The following is a 19,184-nucleotide window of genomic DNA, read 5'->3' on the forward strand; positions in this document are numbered from 1 at the left end:
TTAGCAGCTGCCAAGGGAAGGACGAAGGGGACGAGGGAGGTAGGGGTGAGGACTGAGAGACAAGCAGCAGCTGTGAGGAACGGAGGGATGGCATCTTTTCCCTGGTCCCAGTCATGCATGGCCCAGAGGATACATGGAGGCAGGACAAGGGGAGAAAGGCCAGAGTGTGAGGCCAGACCTGGCCACTGTGTCGTGACATGCGCTGCCGGGTCACACCTAGTCCCGGGGACGGCCTTCCGGTGATGTGGAGGAACGGAGGAATCTGAGCGGCAGGCGTCTGGCTGAGAGACGGGTTCACTCTCAGGGCTGGAGTCAGCCATGGGCCCAGAGGTGGGCTTGCACCCTAGAATGACCGACACACGAGATGAGGGTTCAGAAGCACGGCATCCAGGCCCCACGACGGCAGGGAATGGGGGAGTGAGTCTTAGGCACAAGCAGAGGCCCAGTTACCAGAACCAAGACCTAAAGTTGAGGTTTCAACTAGCAGCCATGGGCGCAGCTGCAACTAGCAGCTGGCTCAGTCTGTAAGGCAAGCAACTCTTGATCTCGGGGTTATGAGTTCCAGCCCCACGTGGGGCATAGAGCTCACTAAAAACCAAACCAAACAAAACGACCTAGCAGCCTTGGTGACTTCACGCTCAGTCCCAGAAAGCCAAGCTCCATTTCCTCAAATCTCTCCTGAAGACGTCAGGATTGGCAGGGACGGTAAGCTGGTCTAATAAAGAGGAAGGACAACGGACCCTACTGTGGGGGAAATCGGGCAGGACTGGAGGCAGAGCACTGGAGCACTGGAGTCTGACAATTCTGTCAGAATTGTGCCCGAAGCAGTCTATAATGAGTAAGGCAAGTTAATGGATGCGGTCCAGGTGGCAAAAACAAGAGGCCCTTGTCAATGTGAATCTTAGCCATTCCTGCCCGAATCTCTTTATAGTGTCCCTACTAAAGATACAGACACACATCAGGGTGTCTTGATGATGTCAACAGTGTTTCAAAAATAAAAGATCAGTCCATAAACATTTTATGTTTGCTTTGCCAAATAAAGGAGAAATCTGCATAGGTTGGAAATCCTAGGATTACTATACAAATGCCTCTAATAAAAACTCGTAAGTCGAATTTCTAACTCCATAAATTTCAACAAAAATGTCATGCTATACAAAAGATTGTAGCCAGTCTATTATTTTTACAAAGATCATTTGCGGGGCGCCTGGGTGGCTCAGTCCGTTAAGCGTCCGATCTTGGCTCAGGTCATGATCTCACGGTTTGTGGCTTCGAGCCTTGTGGGATGCTCTGTGCTGACAGTGCAGAGCCTATGTGGGATTCTCTCTCTCTCCCTCGCTCTCTGCCCCTCCCCCACTCACACTCTCTATTTAGAAATAAAACTTTAAAAGAACGATTTAAAAGTTTTAAAAAAAAGAGTATTTGCTATTTAAATAATTTTTTGGAATATAAAGTCGAATTTTACAGTATGTCTTGCCTTCAGATCCAAATGTCGGTAACGTTACAGAAGCAAAGAAACGCTTTTTGATGATAGCCCTCGTTTGACTGGTTTCCCAAGAGTACAATTTCTACTCCAATAAACCCTTTGTTCCATGGCTTAGAGCCAGAGCAGTGATTCTCAACCTTGGCCTCCCCCTAGAATCACTTGAGAGCTTTGTGAGTCCCAGAATGCATGTAGCAAACAAATGAATCAGAATCTCTAGACGTGGGACTCAGGCATCAGGAGTTTGTAAAGCTCCTCGGGTGGTTTAGATCTGTGGTCAGAGCTGAGAACTGCCGAGCTAGACTGACCGTATTAATCTACTGTCCAAAGCAAGACACTTTTAAGAGCAAAAGCCCGTGCTATTACTGATTACCTGGAGGCCAGAGAATAAACCAGTTAAGTTCTGAAGTCACTTTGGCGGTCAGCTAGTGTCACTCAAGATTTATAAAGGAGTGAAAAGATAGGCTCATATGAAAGCTCCATGCCCCTTGGGAAGTCTAAAGGTTTCTGGAATTCTTTGAGAATGATTGTAATCACTTCTAGTTCTAATTTCTAATTTAAGTTGAATTATCATTTTCTACTCAGCGATTTGGAATTTTTCCCTCATGTCTACCTTGAGAGTGGCCCAAGCACAGTCCCCAGGCCTCCTCCTGGTTCCCTGCCCCATCCCCAAAAGGAATCTTCTTAGGCACCTGACTGTGGTGAGATCTACCTAGAGGATAGCATTTAATTTTTTTTTTAATTTTTTTTAACGTTTATTTATTTTTGAGACAGAGAGAGACAAAGCATGAACAGGGGAGGGGCAGAGAGAGAGGGAGACACAGAATCTGTTAAATTTTAATACTAGGTTTCCTTGTTCCTGAAAAATCCCTTGGCCATTTCTGCTGCCCAGGGCTCTAGTCGCTGCCGTATTTCCCAACAATTTTTCTTTTTTTCTCCTCTATGTTCTCACTATACTCCTGAATTCTTGTTCCTTTCTTCTGTAGGCCATCTCCTTAGTGCTGCCTTCCAACTTATGACTTCAGGGCTTCCCTGTCCACCAAAATCAGCTTATCAAGGCCTTTCTCAAACGAAGACAGTTCTTTCTTTTAGAAAAACTCAGGTACCGACTGAAAAGCATGATATTTTTGTTCATCCCACTGTACATAGACTTAGATATTTTTTGTGTCGAAACCTGCTAGGAACCCACTGGAATTACTAAAATGAAAATGACTGACAACGCTAAGTGTCGGTAAGGCTGTGGAACAATTGGAACTCTCATAAGCTGCCATTGAGAGTAGAGAATGATGAAGCACTTTGGAAAACTGACGGTTTCAATAAAGGTTAATGCACATCCATCCTGTGACTCAACAATTCCTCCACCAGATATTTATTCAAGAGAAATAAAAACATATGGTCCCAGAAAGAGTTGTACAAGAATAATCATAGCAGCTCTCATCATAATAGCCCAAAACTAGAAACAGCCCTGTGTCCATCCACAGGAACATGGACAAACAAACTGAGGTACATCTATATTGTTATACTACTCGGTGTCATAACATGGATGAAACTTACAGACATTATCCTGAGCGAAACACCTGGACACAAGAGCACACATGGTACAATTCTATTTCTAAGAATTCCTGGAATAGACAAAACTAATCTATGGTGATAGACACAAGGAAGTGAAGTAAGAGAAACTTCCTCTATCTTGGGCTGGGTAGTGGCTACATGGGTGAATATAATAGAAAAAAAAACCCTAATCTAAGTATGTACTTACAAACTATGCATTTTATTGTATGTAAATTATATCTCAATTTCTTTTTAATGAGAAAAATAATCACTCTGGGGTGCCTGGGTGGTTCAGTCTTTTAAGCGCCTGGACTTCAGCTCAGGTCATGATCTCGTGGTTTGGGGGTTCAAGCCCCGCATTGAGCTCTGTGCTGACAGCGTGGAGCCTGGATCTTGCTTCAGAGCTGATTCTGTGTCTCCCTCTCTCTCTCTGCCCCTCCCCTGATCACGCTGTGTGTGTCTGTCTCTCTTTCAATAAGTAAATAAATAACTAAACATAAAAAAAAAAACCACCCCAAAATGTAATCTGCCATGACACATTGGGACCTTACAGTGAGTCTTTCACACCCACAGGGGAAAAGGTAGAAATTAATATTTGGATCCTACTGTGTACCAGGCTCTGTGTAAGATACTTTACATAGACAAACCAGACTTCCCCCTAAGATGCTAGGCAATTCCAGGAACCAAATGCACTTCTGTGACATTTCTTGGGCCCTTGAAAGAGCAAGCACTTCAAGCATTTTAGTGGCAGATGGAACTTTTAGAGAATTTTCATTTCTGGACAAACTAATAGTTTTCCCAATAATTCATCTCAAAAATGTTAATACCTACCCAATTTACTACTATAGTAAAGAAAGCATTTCTACATAAATGCCTGGTGAATTTGACTCGTCCCAACAAGATTGAAGGGCTTAAACTGGGATTGAAATGCTAAATTTACATATGACAACCATAAGTGTTCCACAGACTCGAAAGCACACCAAACAAAATAATAAATTTTCCTTTGAACCACAACAAATCTTTTAATAGAATTTTATTTCAAGGATATAACAATCCAGGAAAATTCCAGATGTTCATTTTATAAAGCCCAAAGGAAGAAGAGAACAAGAATAATCTATAAAACAGAAGTTGCTATTTGGGGGATGAAAATGAAGTGTTCAGACAAAGAAAAATGGATTTAGGTTTTCTTAAGAGATAAACAGAAGATGAAAGGCTCTTGGTGAGTGGAATCTATTATTGCTCTACCTGTTGACTATGCAGACGTGACCCTTGGCCCCTTCATTTAGTGCAAAAGACATCCATGATTTCAAGGAATTTACTTGTTACTGTCATTCCATATTTATACATCTTTTGGAAAGAAATTAAAAATTCTTTACTCTCAACTGCCAGTGCTTCTCCCTTATCCATAAAAGAAAGTCCAAACGTTAAGCCTGGTATTTGAAAATTTTTTTAATGCGACCCATTTATCTAAGCTTTATCTCCTACTGCTTTTCTACACTTGCCCTTTGGTCCGGCCAAGCCTATTTACTTGACTCCAGAGTGACTTAACAATTCTCACCTCCAAATTCCGTTCATGCTACTATCCTTGGTAGGATGGTAAAGTGGAAAGTGCATGAATTATGTTAATTCTTACTCTCCGGTCAGTTATTAATTAGCCATGCGATTCACTCATTAGCCATGTGAGCTTGGGCAGGTGTCTCAACCTTCCTTAACATCCATTTCTTATCGGTAAACTGAGAATGCTAGTACCTAGCTCTGTTTTGATATTTTAGTACTCTATTTTGAATTTTATTTTTATTTATTTTAATGTTTATTTATTTTTGAGAGAGAGAGAGAGAGAGAAACAGGGTGTGAGTGTGGGAGGGGCAGAGAGAGAGACACAGAATCCGAAGCAGACTTCAGGCTCGGAGCTGTCAGCACAGACCCTGACGCGGGGCTCGAACCCACGAACTGTGAGATCATGACCTGAGCCGAAGTCGGACGCTTAACCGACTGAGCCACCCAGGCGCCCCTGTATTTTGAATTTTAAATGAGATGGCTGACGTGCCTGCCACATCAGACACAACAAATACTACTTCGTTATCAGGCTTCATCCTCCTTTCTGCCTAGAATATACCACCATCTTGATGCCTTCCTAAATCGTGTCCTTCCTTCGGTCCAAACCAACTTCCATATCTTGAAACCTTGTCAAACCACCCCATTACCATTTTATTGGCCCTGAATGCCATACTGCCTCATATTGCCGAAAACTCCCCAAATGTGATGAAAGACACGAATATAAACATCCAAGAAGCTCAGCAAACTCCAAGAAAGAGGAACTCAAAGAGACCCACACTAAGATTCATTGTAACCAAACTTTTGAAAGATGAAGACAAAGGCAGAATTATGAAAGCAGCAAGAGAGAAGCAATTTGTCCCATACAACAGATTCTCCATAACGGCAGATTTCTCATCGGAAACTTTGGAGGCCAGGAGGCAGTAGGTTGATGTATTCAAAATGCTAAAAGAAAAAAAAAACCCATCAATCAGGAATCCTGTATCCGGCAAAACCATCCTTCAAAAGTGAAGAAGAAATTAAGACATTACTAGGTAAACAACAGCTGAGGGAGTTTGTTATCGCTAGACCTGCCCTGCAAGAAACACTCAACACTCAAGGGAGTCCTGCAGGGTGAAATGAAAGCACACTAGACAGTAACCTGAAGCTGCATGAAGAAATGAAATTCTCAAGAAGGGTAAATACGTGGGCAGTTATAAAAGCTAGTGTCACTGTAACAATGGTTTATAACTCCACTTTTTGTTTTCTACATGACTTAAGAGACTAACACATTTTTTTTTTATGAATCTAAAAACTAATATTATTGTAACCTTGGTTTGTAACTCCACCTTTTGTTCTCTACATAATTTAAGAAACTAATCCATTAAGAAAATTAGTAGCTTATGTTTTAGGGCACACAATGTCTAAAGATGTAATTTTGTGACATCAACAACCAGGAGAGTTGGGGACAGAGCTGTAAAGGCACAGAGTTTTTGTATGTTATTGGAGTTAAGGTGGTATCGATTCAAATCAGTGTTATAACTTTAGGATGTTAAACATTATCCCCATAGTAACTATAACAAATAGCTATAGAATATACACAAAAGGAAATTAGTAACGAATTTAAGCATTTCACTGTAAAAAAAAAAAAAAGATCAACTAAATACGAAAGAAGACAGTAATACAGGAAATGAAGGATGAAAAAGCTATAAGGCACGTAGAAAACAAATAGCAAAATGACAGAAGTCCCTCCTTATCAGTAATTAATTTAAATGTAAATGGTTTAAACTTGCCAATAAAAAGACATTATGTGAAGGGAGCAAAGAAGGAGGCTTAGGTAAGACATTCCCCCTCACCCAAAATGCACCCTCCAAACTACTCTGCAGGCACAGGTACCCACATTCGAAGTATGACACCCCAATTCCTCGGCCTTTTTCTAAGCTCAGAAGCAGTGACAGCCAGGGAAGAAGCACATTCCCCGCACCTTCCCCTCATCTAAGAGGCTGCAAGGGAAAAACTGCAGTCAGAGCTTGACCCACATGCCAGCCTCCCCTCTCCACCCTCAAAGCTGTTGAAATGACAGGAAAAAATACACACACACAGTTTTACAAATGATTAATACATGTCAGTGCTAGAAAATAGGAATCTTTGAAAGACAGGGCAAATGAGATTGACTAGAAAGTGGGAAGCAAGAATAAATTAGAGATTTCAGAAACAAAATGTATGATTGTTAAATTTTTCTGCCCTGCAGCTCCTAGCTATTCATAAGAAGTTTGGATAGAAGAAATAAAGGGCCCTAAGCCCTATGTGTCAAGCAATGGGCACCTTATAGTTAAAAAATCACAGACACCAGCTCTTTAAAGAGGAAGAGAAAGAGAAAGATTAGGATAGAATTGTTACCAAAGTTTTGGACTTGGAAGGGATTTTGGCAATTCTGAAAGAATGAGGCAAGTCTGACCAATTTGCTAGCCCAGCACAAAAGAAGATGTTACCTATATAGTGCTGGAGTGATTTTTTTAGCAAATCACTCCTTCCTAGGGGTGAAAAACCACCATGACATTTCATATAGTCCAAACAAAGACTTCGATTGTTAGACGAATGCCAAAACTATACTGGAAGTCTTGAGAGAACCACCTGACTTTTTCGTACAGTTTCCAGCCCCTAGGCTTTTCAAGACTTAGCAGGAAATACTAGAAGCAATTTCTCCTGGCGTTTTGAAGTTTACCCACCTAAATCACAGTGTGATTCTGGTGATTAAAAGAGAGAGAGAGAGAGAGAGAGAGAGAGAGAGAGAGAGAGAGTGTTTGAATGTGATCCTATAAAACAAATTAGTGTATAAGGAACTGATTTGAAATAATCTAGTAAATTCATTATCCGCTCATGATATTTGGCATGATTACAATAAAATTGCATTAAAGTACAGGATCTCTAAGAGAAATATGGAACGGTCAGGATTCAGAATTATCTGATTTCCTAATGAAGAACAATAGGGCATTTAGTCGGTTGAGAAACAACGGTTCCTTTGAATTACAAATGAACTCGATATTAGCTTATTGTGGTTTTGGTGTATTTAATATTTCATCCGAGTAGGAAGTCTAGCAGGCTTGAGACGGGAAATCTGAATTCTAATTTCAGATCTGTTGCTACATACCTCTTAACTCTGGACAAATCAGTTCCTCTCTCTGAGCCTCAGTTTCCTCATTTGTAGTATGAAGGGATTGGACTTAAACATTCTCAAAGGTTTCTTCAGCTCTCAAATTCTGTGGCTCTGGTTCTTTTCTCTCCTCCAGGGCCCTTGTCGATTCTCACCCCTCCTTCCTCTACCCCAGGCTCCTAGGCTACCTGCTGCCCCCACCTGCCCCACTGCTCACGGTTGTTCACCGCGACATTCACCCATTCTAGACGACAGCACCTGGCCCAGGCTTCTTCCGCTGGGACCCAAAACAAAACTTACTCTCATGTGTCCCAGGGCCGTACTACTCGTGGCCTTGAGTGAAATGAGGCTGAGGGGTTGGGCTACTGTGGCCACGTCAGGATGGGGGCGGGGGAGAGGGGTGTGGGGGAGGGGGACAGAGCAAGTCCTGCGGCCTATCCCACACTGCCAGAAGCTCTTCTCTGAGAACCGAGGTTCATGCTCAGAACTGGGTCTGTCTGTAACGAGGGTCCTGGTGGGTTGAGAGTCTGGGGGAGGGAGATGCTTGCCTTGCTTTGAATAAAGCCGAGGGGAAAACCTTTTCCCAATGTACATAAAAACCAGTCCATCCAGCCACTTGAAAGTTGAATTTACATTTATGTGGATGAGACAAATTACATGCGATCGCCTGTGTGTACATGATGATCCATTATGTATGGTTTTGTAATATAATTTATCCATCTATATACTTACACCAAAAGCAACTCAGCATACAACCTAAGTGGCTTCTTTTTGATTTTTGCCTACGGGGGTCTCACCCCAAATCCGTGTGTGTCGGTCTGATTCCCTCTCTCAGCTTGTGACCCTGACACAAGGTTGCAAAGTGCGTGCATGACATTCGTAAGCTCTCCTGAACCCCAAATCTTCTTCCTCCAAAAACCTGGTTACCCTGAGCGTCTCTCTCCTGGCTGCCTTGACACGGAAGTAGCTCTTGAAAACCTAAATGTCCGTGTGCATTTGTGAGCCTGCGTGTGTTCACCCCACAGCCCAGGGGATTGCATCTTTTCTCCTAACACAGAGAGGTGAGAAATGTCTCCAGCACGTAGCCTAAAACTTGATTTTTCATTTTAACTGAAACAATGAGCTCTCACCTATCAATATCTTGGCCACGTGTGGTTGTGCTAAGGCAGAAATACCGAGTCTGAGAAAAACCAGTCAAGGAAATTCTGTGTCGTCTCCCTTGGTGCCCCACCTCCCAACCCCCACCCTCATGTCTAGACATTCCCCCAGGCCTTGCGGTTACCACCCTTTCTTTCCCACATTTCATTAATAATTGTACAAGTCAAACAATAGCTAATCTGGCAATTATGCACAAGTTAAAACATTGGAACACGTTACCCGGCATCGCCTGCCAAATCACACTAAAATTTGGATCGATGAAGGTGCCGAAAGATTTTTCAAAAGTTTGTCCTGCCTTTCGGGCAGACTTCTAAAATGCACCAGAGTGAGTGGTTCTAAAACCAAATCAACAACAACAGCAGGAAACCTGTCTCCTAGCGTCTCTGTTTTTCACAGTGACGCCACAGTTTGAAACTCAGTGTTTGGGGGGGGGGGGGCGGGGAAGAGAAAAGGGGCGTGAGGCGGAGAGTACCCACACCCTGAGCTAGCTGCGTCAGGGTGAAAGAATGAGCACCGCACCCCAGGCCGTCGCATTTCTGGGGTCACTTAATCATGCTCTGTACACCTGTGCTATGAGGGCGGCACAGCTGCAAGACAAACGCTCTTCGGCTCCGGGGCCAACATGCCTGTTCCCCTCTAGATTTAGCTACTTCCAACTGTCCAAGATCAGCCGCAGAATTTTTGAGGAGTGAAGTAAAGCAGAAAGCAAGACTGGGTCGGCAGTGTGCTCTTCCAGGATCAGTCTCGGGGCCAAAGCTTCTCTTCCACGCTTCTCCAAGCTGCGCTCGGGCTTCCAAATGCCCACAGGACTTCAGTTCCCTTCAGAGGCTCTGCGCACGGGGCAACCTGCATAGACGAGGGTCTCCAGCGGCCTCCAGAATCACCTTCAGAACTCAAGTTCAGCCCCTAAAAATAGCATCAGCTCTGCCCACACCTCCTCCTCCTGGGTTTCCTCGCTACTCGTACTCCCAGTGGATATTACTAAGAGGTGAGAACACGAACGCTTGCAGGAAGCAGAACATCAATCATTCCTTCATTACTGATTTCCATGGAAACCCAGGAAAAGAAAAAGAAAGGAAGTCAATTGGAGGACTGCTTTAGGCTTGAAGTCTGGTTCTCCTGAAAGGTCAGTGAGGGGACCTCCGTAGTCCATCTCAAAGGCGCCTTCAGACCTGAAATGCTTTAATTCCTTGCCTGCACACCTGGCTGGGATTTGGATCTGGACTGGGAACAGGATACCAAGATCATGCTGAGCCCCACATGCAGGCAGTGGAGCCTCGCTGCTGAATTTCCTGGGTTCAAAGGACATACTTGGTAGCCGGGATGGTTTTGAAAGTGCCCTTAACGGTCTCAAACCTACCTTGAAAGTCTCCAAAGGACCCATCTATCCCTTCTCTCTAGGGCACTTAGAAGAGGACCTGGGGTTGGCTGGAGCCTCTGAAAGCAGAGCCCCGTTCCCACAGGAATTGACTTCAATCTTTACACTTCTCTCTCACATCCAATACATCGCCTGTTCACTCAGTGACTGTCTCTCTCCGCAAAGGAAAAGCGTCACGTTAGTTGGTAAAGATACAAAGATGAAGAAAATATGACCTGTGTCCCTAAAGATCTCAAAGTCCAGACAGAAACAACCACTCCAAAGTGTGAGGAGTCTCTCACACAGGCAGGAAGAAAAGGTGGAAGCAGAGAAGGAAAACTATTGACCTGACTTGGAAGCTGGAAGGACATCACATCAGATCCTTCCCTTCCTCAAGCTTCTACGTATCCCCTGGGATGAGCTCACCTGTTACCTCCTCCTTATCTTCCCCTCCCTATCCCTTTCTGAAGCTCCCTCAGCTCTACACAGAATAAATCCAACCATGGTCCCACAGCACACTTCCCTCATTGAACACCTGTCAAGTTCTTTGAGTCTGAGGAAATGTCTACAAAGGCAGGTAAAGCGGGAGTCTGGCCCACCAGATGCCTGATGTGTGCAGGCAAAGGAGCCCTCTGAGACAGGACTCTATCTTGGGCACAAAAAGGTTGAGCCAGTGGGAAACCTTGGTAATCAGGCAGGAGAGGCACTCCAAGAGCCAGAGGATAAGAAGCAATTCTGAGCACAGCATGATGTCTGTTACTCAGATTTTCTTACCTCTAAAGTCCCAGTGAAAACACAGCTTCTTGAGCTGGAGAGCTATAAATGGAAGCCAAAAGAGATGTTTCGGTGAGAAGCTTTTTTAAAGGACTCAGAGATCAGCTGCAGGCTTTGGAAGCCTTCTAACATGCGGAAGTACAGAGGGGAGACAGGCATTCTCCCCTTCGTTGCTGCAGACCACGGCTCCGTACACAGGAGGTCTGAAGAGCCTGGTCAAGCAGCGGTGGCACCCAGCAAAGACTTCAGTGCCTAAAGTAGAATGATAAGCACTCCATGGCACAAGACAGCTCTGTAGGGGTAGTAGCGATTGCCAAATTGTGGCGCCTGATGCATTAGTGGGCCGTGGCCAGCAGTTATTTTTTTTTGATAGACTAGAATAGTATAAAAAGCATCAGAGTTTCTCATAAGTAGTAAGAAGACATATATGTGTACGTGAGTGTGTGTACATGGGAGTGACTATATGTGTATATATACTGGGTCATTGTGTAAAATATATCTCTTCCTGTGGGTCATGGTCTAAATCACAAAGAGATTGCCTGTGGAGCAGAAGTAGTAGCTGCTGTAAGTAGTAGTTATCTTGTATTTAAGTTCATAAAGATTCCCGGATGTAATCAAGTAGGGATTGCAAGGGCCAGCTGCACCGTCCATTACAGTAGCCACTAGCACGTGTGACTATTTAAATGCATTGAAATTAACTAACAGCAAAAATTGTGTTCCTTTTTAATACCAGCCACATTTCAAGTGTTCAGTAGACCCATGTGGCTAATGGCTACTGTATTGGCCAGTGCAGATGTAAATTATTTCCAATGTCTCAGAAAGTTCTAGTGGATATCACTGGCCTTGATCTAAATCTGGTGGACCAAAACTGTCAAGGATGGGCATGGACACCATACATTTGTAAAGGTCTACAGTAATTGTGAAGTGCAGTCGAGATTGATTTCATTATTGATCCCAAACAGCAGAAAATATAGATATGGAGCTTGAGAAAGAGGGTGAACTGGAAATTCAGACCTAGAAGCCAGTCGACATTGTAAACTGTAGTTGAAGCAAAAGAAGTGGATGAGCTGACTCATAGAGATTGGTGAGCAAAAGAAGAGGACCAAGTACAAAACCCTAAGATCGAAAGAAGCAAAATCAATGAAAAGGAGCCTGAGAAGTGGAGGTGAAAGGACTAAAAAGGAACATCAGCAAGTGTGTTTTTATTTTATTTTTTCTTTAAAAAAAATTTTTTTACGTTTATTTATTTTGAGGGGGAGAGAGAGCATGAGCAGGGGACGGGCAGAGAGAGAGAGAGGGAGAGAGAGAGTTCCAAGCGGGCTTCACGCTGTCAGCACAGAGCCTGATGTGGGGCTCAATCTCACGAACTGTGAGATCCTGACCTGAGCCGAAATCAAGAGTTGGACGCTTAACAGCTGAGCCACCCAGGTGCCCCAAAATTTATTTTTGAATTATTTTTTAAAAGTTTATTTTAGAGACAAAAAGCACGAGCAGGGGAGAGGGGAAGAGAGAAGAGAGAGAGAGAATCTTAAGCAGGCTCCATGGAGCCTGAGGCAGGGCTCGATCCCTTGACCCTGGGATTGTGACCTGAGCTGAAATCAGGAGTGAGACGTCAACCGAATGAGCCACCCAGGCGCCCCTATTTTATATTTTTATTTTTTTTTTTACGTAGGCCTCACACCCAGTGCAGGGCCCAACACGGGGCTTGAACTCACGACCTGGAGATCAAGACCGGGGCTGAGATCAAGAGTCGGACACTTCACCAACTGAGTCACCCAGTAAGTGTGTTTTTAGATGCAAGCAGCAGAATATCCTAGCTCACATCAGCTTAAACAATAAGAAAACTAATTATGTCATGTAACAGGAAGTTCAGAACTAGCATGGGCTCCAGGCACACTACATCAGAGCTCCAATTTCATTTCTTTGTAACTTGTCCAGAATAGTGTTGGCTTCCTCCTCAAGCTGGAGGAAAAATGGCTGCAGAAGTTCTTAAAGCAATCATTCATTGTCAAAAACAATAGAACCACTACGATTGGCTCAGACTAGTCATATTTGGGTTTGAATGAATATGGAGGTGTCAATCACTGGGGCCGTGACAAAAGAGAAGCAAGAGAGATGGGTGTCAGAGAAGCCAAAGTAGAAAGTAGGGTGACCAACAAGAGTCAAAATGCTACTTTGAGATCAGGGTGTATACCTCGCACATAGTAGAATTGAATTGTTTTCAGTAACATGTATTGTTTGGTGGTTGATCATGATGAACTCGCCAAATCCATTTGGAGCCATGTATACATAAGAGCTCAAAATTCTAGCAGGTCACTCAAAGGAAAGATCAAGAGACAAAGAGGATGATAGTAAAAGAGGACAAGGAAAGAAGAAGGGAAGGTCAAGAGCAAGGAGAATCAAAAGGTGTTTTGAGTTGCCATTTACAACATGGAAGGCATGCCCTCACCACATCCAGCCAAGACAAAAAAGTTAAATCAACCAGAGAACACATATTCCCAAGATCTGGAATTAAGAGCAAGTGTAACTTGTGACTTATGGTAAATTTAAAGAACTTCAGTGTCTTGTTTTACTCAGTGTTGTCAAGGCAATATCATAGCCTTAAGAACTTTGGCAAAGCGCTCCTTGGCCAATGGAGAAACCATCTCTCAGAGGCCTCAGTTGGCCACTGCCCACTATGTAGATCAGCTCCTTGATGCTATTCTCAGAATAAATTTTCCAACAGATGCTAAGGCAATGAAAACACACCGAGAATTGTAAGATGATCTATTTTCCATCTGTTTTCACCTGTACTCAATTGAGGATACCAGCTCATAGCCCAAACGATATATAACAGAGGCCAGGGGCTACTCCACCCATATTTTATAAAGTGCCTATGGTGCCACTTTTAGCACTGCAGCTGTAAATAACAAGACCCTCGAGTCACAGGGAGTGATCTCATCTCTTACATACATCCAGAGCTTACAGAGGCCAATATGTCCTTATGGATCATTGCGTTACTGGTGTCGCTGAGCTCACCGAAGCTCATGTGGCCCAGCTTAATTTCCTCGGGGCACCTCTGTACACTCTCCCCTCCCTTCTCCATCTGGGAATTGTGTACGCTGTTTCCCAGGGACCAAAATATGAGAACCGTGGCCTAGGAAATTTGGTAGTGGGGGAGCCACATCACCTCCACTGACATAATCAGGTAGTTTTATTTTTGTGTTACGCAGGGGGAGACTTAACAGGAAAACATACTAGAGACATAAATGGAACACTCTCCTTAAAATCTGTCAACAGCTTGCCATGGCCTTTGAAACAAAGATCAATTTCCTAATGTGGCTTATGAAGCCCTCGGGGTCTGCCAGCCTCTCCAGCACCCACCATGCTGCCCCCCCCCGCCCCACTTCTCACTGCCCTTTGGCCCCTGGTTCCTTGTCAGAGGAGGCCCAGGCCCCTCTGTCTGGAATCCTCTCTACCTCACACCCAGTCTTCATCTAGTGTATTCTTGATAATCCTCAAGAGCTCAACTCAAACATCACTTCTTCAAAGAAGCCCCCCTCCCTTCCCAGATTAGATTGGGACCCTCCAGTGACCTTTTCCTACTATCTGGATTTTTCTCCTAGGGCATTTATTCAGTTGTGTAATTTGTAATTTAATGTATGTCTTTGAAGTACACTCTGACTACTGTCAGTATGACAACCATGCTTGTCTTGTTCACTGTCCTCAGCCCCCAGCCCAGTGCCTGGCACATAGTAACTCAGTAAACATCTTGCTGAGCAATTGACTGCCAGAGTGAATTGCCATTCCTTGTGTCCATTAGCGCTAAGGTGGGGTGATTCTAAATTCTGATCTGTTAAACAACCAAAATAGCACAACAGTTTTTTCTTATGCTAGTTAAATCCCATGCTATGTCTTTCCCCTTTGTTCAAATCTTTTTTAATGACAGTTTTACTGAAATATAATTCACATTCCATACAATTTACCCATTGAAAGCCTACAATTCAATGGTTTTTTAGTATATTCACAGTTGAACAACTATCACCACAGTCAATTTTAGAACATTTTCACCATCGCCCCCAAAAGGAAACCCTGTACCCATTATTTAAATGTGTATTTATTTTTGAGACAAAGAGAGAGAGACAGAGACAGAGAGAGAATCCCAAGCAGGCACTACACCATCAGCACAGACACAAACCACGAGATCATGACCTGAGCTGAAATCAAGAGTTGGACGCTTAACCAACTGAGCCATCCGGGCGCCCCTGCTCATTTTTTAATTGGGTTGTTTTTATTATTGAGTTGTAAGCATTCTTTATATATGGTAGATGCAAATCTGTTATCAGATACATGACGTACAAAAATTTTCTTCCATTTTGTGGGTTGTCTTTTCACTGTCTTGCTGCTGTTCTTTGAAACATAAAATGTTGATGGGACCAAAATTATCTACTTTTTCTTTTGTTGCATGTAGCTTCACGTGATGGAAGGGGTGAGCTGGCTTTCTGGGGCTGCTCTTATAAGACACTGATCTCGTTCATGAGAGTTTTGTCTTCATGAACAAACTGTCTCCCGACGGCCTCACCTCCTAACACCATCATCTTGGGCGTTAGGCTTTCAACGTATGAATATTGGGGGCACACAAACATTCAGGCAAGAACACTGGTCATCCTCTTCAGTCCCCTTAGGTATGGATCAATTCTTCAGCATTTGTCTTTTATGACACTGACATCTTAAAAGAATACAGACCTTTTTCTCTTTTTAATAGAATGCTTCTTAGTTTCCAGTTTTACACTCCCAGCCAGAATTCCATATAAATGTTGTGTCCTTCTCAGGGTGTCACACCCATCTGATGTCTATCTGCCCCTCATTTGTGATGTTAATTCTGATCCCCTAGTTGAGGTGTTACCAAATTCTGTTTAGTTACTAATATTCTAAAATTTGACATTTGTCTTTACCTCTGTTCTAACTGTATAACCCCAAACCTTTTCTGTCGATAATATGATATTTCACCTGGTGTCCGTTCTTCTTGCTGTTTCCAATCAATTCATTCAACCTATAATTGTATTGTGCTGGTCTTCAACTTGTTTTCTTAACTCTGACTTTGCCCTTTTTAGCCCCATCTGCTGTTTTAGCATTTCATCTTGGTTTTTTATCTTATTTTTACTTTCTCATTCTCGATGTTGGCAGCTGACTGGACGTTTTTGTTTTCCCTGACATGTGTGAGCGAAATCTTGACCCCATTCTAACCTACCTAAAACTCATTTGTCTTCCTCTAAGAGCTCCAATTTGAGTCCTAAATGAAGTGTTTTATATACTTTTCTCTACACTGATGATATGGCCAGAGGGGCAGAGATAGAGTTCAGCTGGGGTTGTGTGCCCCCTTTGTTGGTGGACACGAGCTCTCTTTAAAGAATATCTTCTGTGTTCTGCACTAGGAATTCAGACCTCATACTTGGAGACAAATCCTATTCTTAATATGTTAGGCTTGGAATTATGCCCTCAATTCCGTATGAATCCCTAGTAAATGGCATACACTGAGGATGTTTTCTTCTGTCCCTGATGAAATACTCAGTTCTTTTCCTTGATTTTTTCCCTAGGGTTTCTGATTCTCCTCATCAATTCACTTCTCTCTAAATTGAGAGTGAGTGGTGAGAATATGGGTTTTTGTCAACTGGCTTTTTTTTCTCCCCCCGGTACCATATCAGGTGATGGTCAGTGGAACATGGGGGTGAGGTTAAGAGCAGTAGTGTGGTGGTAAATGTTTAAAGACTGGCTCTCAAAAATAAAAATCCCTAATGTAGAGTGTATGCCAGTTTCCACAGCATGAGTATTCCCCCCGTAGCCAATTTCAAGCCACCAATGTGACGTGACTAAGTGTGGAATTGGAACACACATCGCTATATAGCGTAGCACATTATTAAACAGCATTTCCACCTTGCGGATACATAGATAACCTCAAAAGCATAAATAAGAGTAAAATGAAGTGAAATAATTAGAAAGCGGTGTTTCTGAGCATTTACCATCTTTGTTTTAAATAAAATTTGTTTAATTGTAAGTGTAATTTTTAAGAACTGCTCTATTTAATCCCTGGCTTGAAAAATCCCTGAAAACTGGACTATCAGCAGGCTCTCCTGAGCCAGTGGGAACCTGCTCCAGCACACCAGTGAGCCAGAAGAAGTGCCCGAATTATCCAGTCCTTCCTCCGGCCACCGTTTCTTATTTTCGCAAGGTCATGCCACTTTTCTTCCATGGTGGCTATTGGTCACTTTTTGCTATTTTTAAAAATCCCTTTTTGCTCATATTAAAGGAAAGAGATTCTGTGATTGGCTTCATCCTGTCACCTTTACCTCAAGATCTTACTCTTTCTCGCGTGCTCTGCAAGTTTCTCTGGGTCATTTGAGGTTTTATGTACTATTCCGAACCAAAAAGATAGTATCCCCTGAGACAGTAATCACGAGTCTTCCTCTAAGTCTAAGCGCCACGAGCTGGAGTTGGGGGGAATAGTAAGTGAGCTCTGTCTTCGGGCAAGTTAACCAAGGATCAGTTGCAGAACTATGCAATTTCAAACAGACAATCTTCGAGGATAATAACGGATATAATTCACCTTGAAGAAAGGAAGAATGATGTTCCAACACATGGAAAGTAGTCGGCCTCTTACATATTTCTTTGAAAGGTAACTTTGAAGGATCAGGTTTGGTGAGAGGTGCCTCCATATACCCAAGAGCATAAGTGAGTTCTCAAACACATACAATGTATTTCCTGTGTGTGTGTGTGTGTGTGTGTGTGTGTGTATGTGCATAATTTTTTAAACTCTGTTTTGAGAAATTAAGGGTGTTTCCAAAGTATTCCTTGTTAAACGATTCCTTGCTGAAACAAATCATAGACTGTAGTCAATATTTCCAATAATACAGTTGTTCTCAGCTCTGGCTGGACATTAAAATCACCTGGGGAGCTTTTAAAAAACACCAGTGCCAGAACCCTACTCCAAAAATTTCTAATTCAATTAGTCTAGGGTGGGGCCATGCCATTAATATTTTTGAAAAGCTCCCCAGGTGATTCCCCTAGGCAGCCAGAGTTGAGAATCCTTGTCATAACGTAACATTTAGGATTTTATTAATAGTCCAGGAAATCTACTAAAGTAAATATACTAACCCCCTAAGATGCATGACAATGAATAGGAAAATTTGTAAAGTTCTTGAAGATGTCTAAAGAAAAACAAGATAATAATTATATGTTGTTAAAGTCTTTTTTTGGCTGGGACTCCAAATGTTTTATACTTTTAAAAAAGCAACTGTGCAGTGCCTAACGGAGCAAAAGCTAATTAAGTGTAACAATGCCTTGAAGCTGAAGACTAAAAAAACAGTATGTTTTCAGTTTTTCTTTAGGAAGTTCGGGATTGTCTGTGATCAGGATATCCACACGTCCAGAGCCCGCTTCAATAAAATCCCGCTGATGGGTTCCAGTTAACATGGGAGCCAAAATGTATCCTTTCTGAGAAACCTATTTCTCAGGAGCACAAATTAAAATCATAAATAAGATTGTAAGGGGAGATCTCTAAAATGTTTAAGCAAATAAAGTTCCCCCAAGGGACTGATTTCAGGGCAATTCATTAGGCTTATTAGATGACATAATTATCTAATCACTGAAACAGGGTCCCTGGAGATCTCTTCTACTTTTTAGCTTAGATTTAATCATTGCATTTAAGATAATGCAGATCTTGGCACAGCGGAGTGGTCGCCAGAGATGCCCGACCGTCTGTTCTGAGGGGCGGCTGGCAGCGCGGTGGAGCGAGCCAGGGACGGCTTACACCCGACACGGACTGTGGAACCGCACGTGCCCGAGGTGCAAGTCCAAGTCAAATGTCGAAGGAGAGCCTCCCTGAGCGACCAAGGGTGTCAGCTGTACCCAAGGCGGTCTCGGCAGCAGCAAGTACCTGTGGTGGATTTCCAGGCCGAACTGGGACGGCGATTCTTCGCTGGGACACCAAGCAGTGGTGAAAGCAGCACTGGAACATCCAGCTTAGCCGATTGCCAGCGGAAGAAGCAGCCTCCGTCTACTGTTTGAAGCTCCTGCCCCAAGCTTGCACTGTGTGTAGGAGAGCCTCCGTCACACCTTTATCTGTAGCCTTCCCCCAGGCCTTAAGGATCCTGAAACCTTACCGCGGACGGTGGATCGGGTGCAACAGCAGCCGTGACTGT

General features: G+C 43.2%; 1 protein-coding gene across 1 annotated transcript; it reads left to right on the plus strand.

Moving 5' to 3' along the window:
* Nucleotides 1–318: 318 nt before the first annotated feature.
* On the plus strand, nt 319–19,144 carry LOC131503018 (putative SNURF-like protein). Its single transcript, XM_058714335.1, has 2 exons — nt 319–524; nt 18,765–19,144. The coding sequence occupies exons 1-2, from the start codon at nt 319–321 to the stop codon at nt 19,048–19,050; spliced, it is 492 nt and encodes a 163-aa protein (XP_058570318.1). The 3' UTR covers nt 19,051–19,144.
* The last annotated feature ends 40 nt before the right edge of the window (nt 19,145–19,184 follow it).

This window comes from Neofelis nebulosa, chromosome X, assembly GCF_028018385.1.
Source record: "Neofelis nebulosa isolate mNeoNeb1 chromosome X, mNeoNeb1.pri, whole genome shotgun sequence".
Classification (NCBI taxonomy): Eukaryota; Metazoa; Chordata; class Mammalia; order Carnivora; family Felidae; genus Neofelis; species Neofelis nebulosa.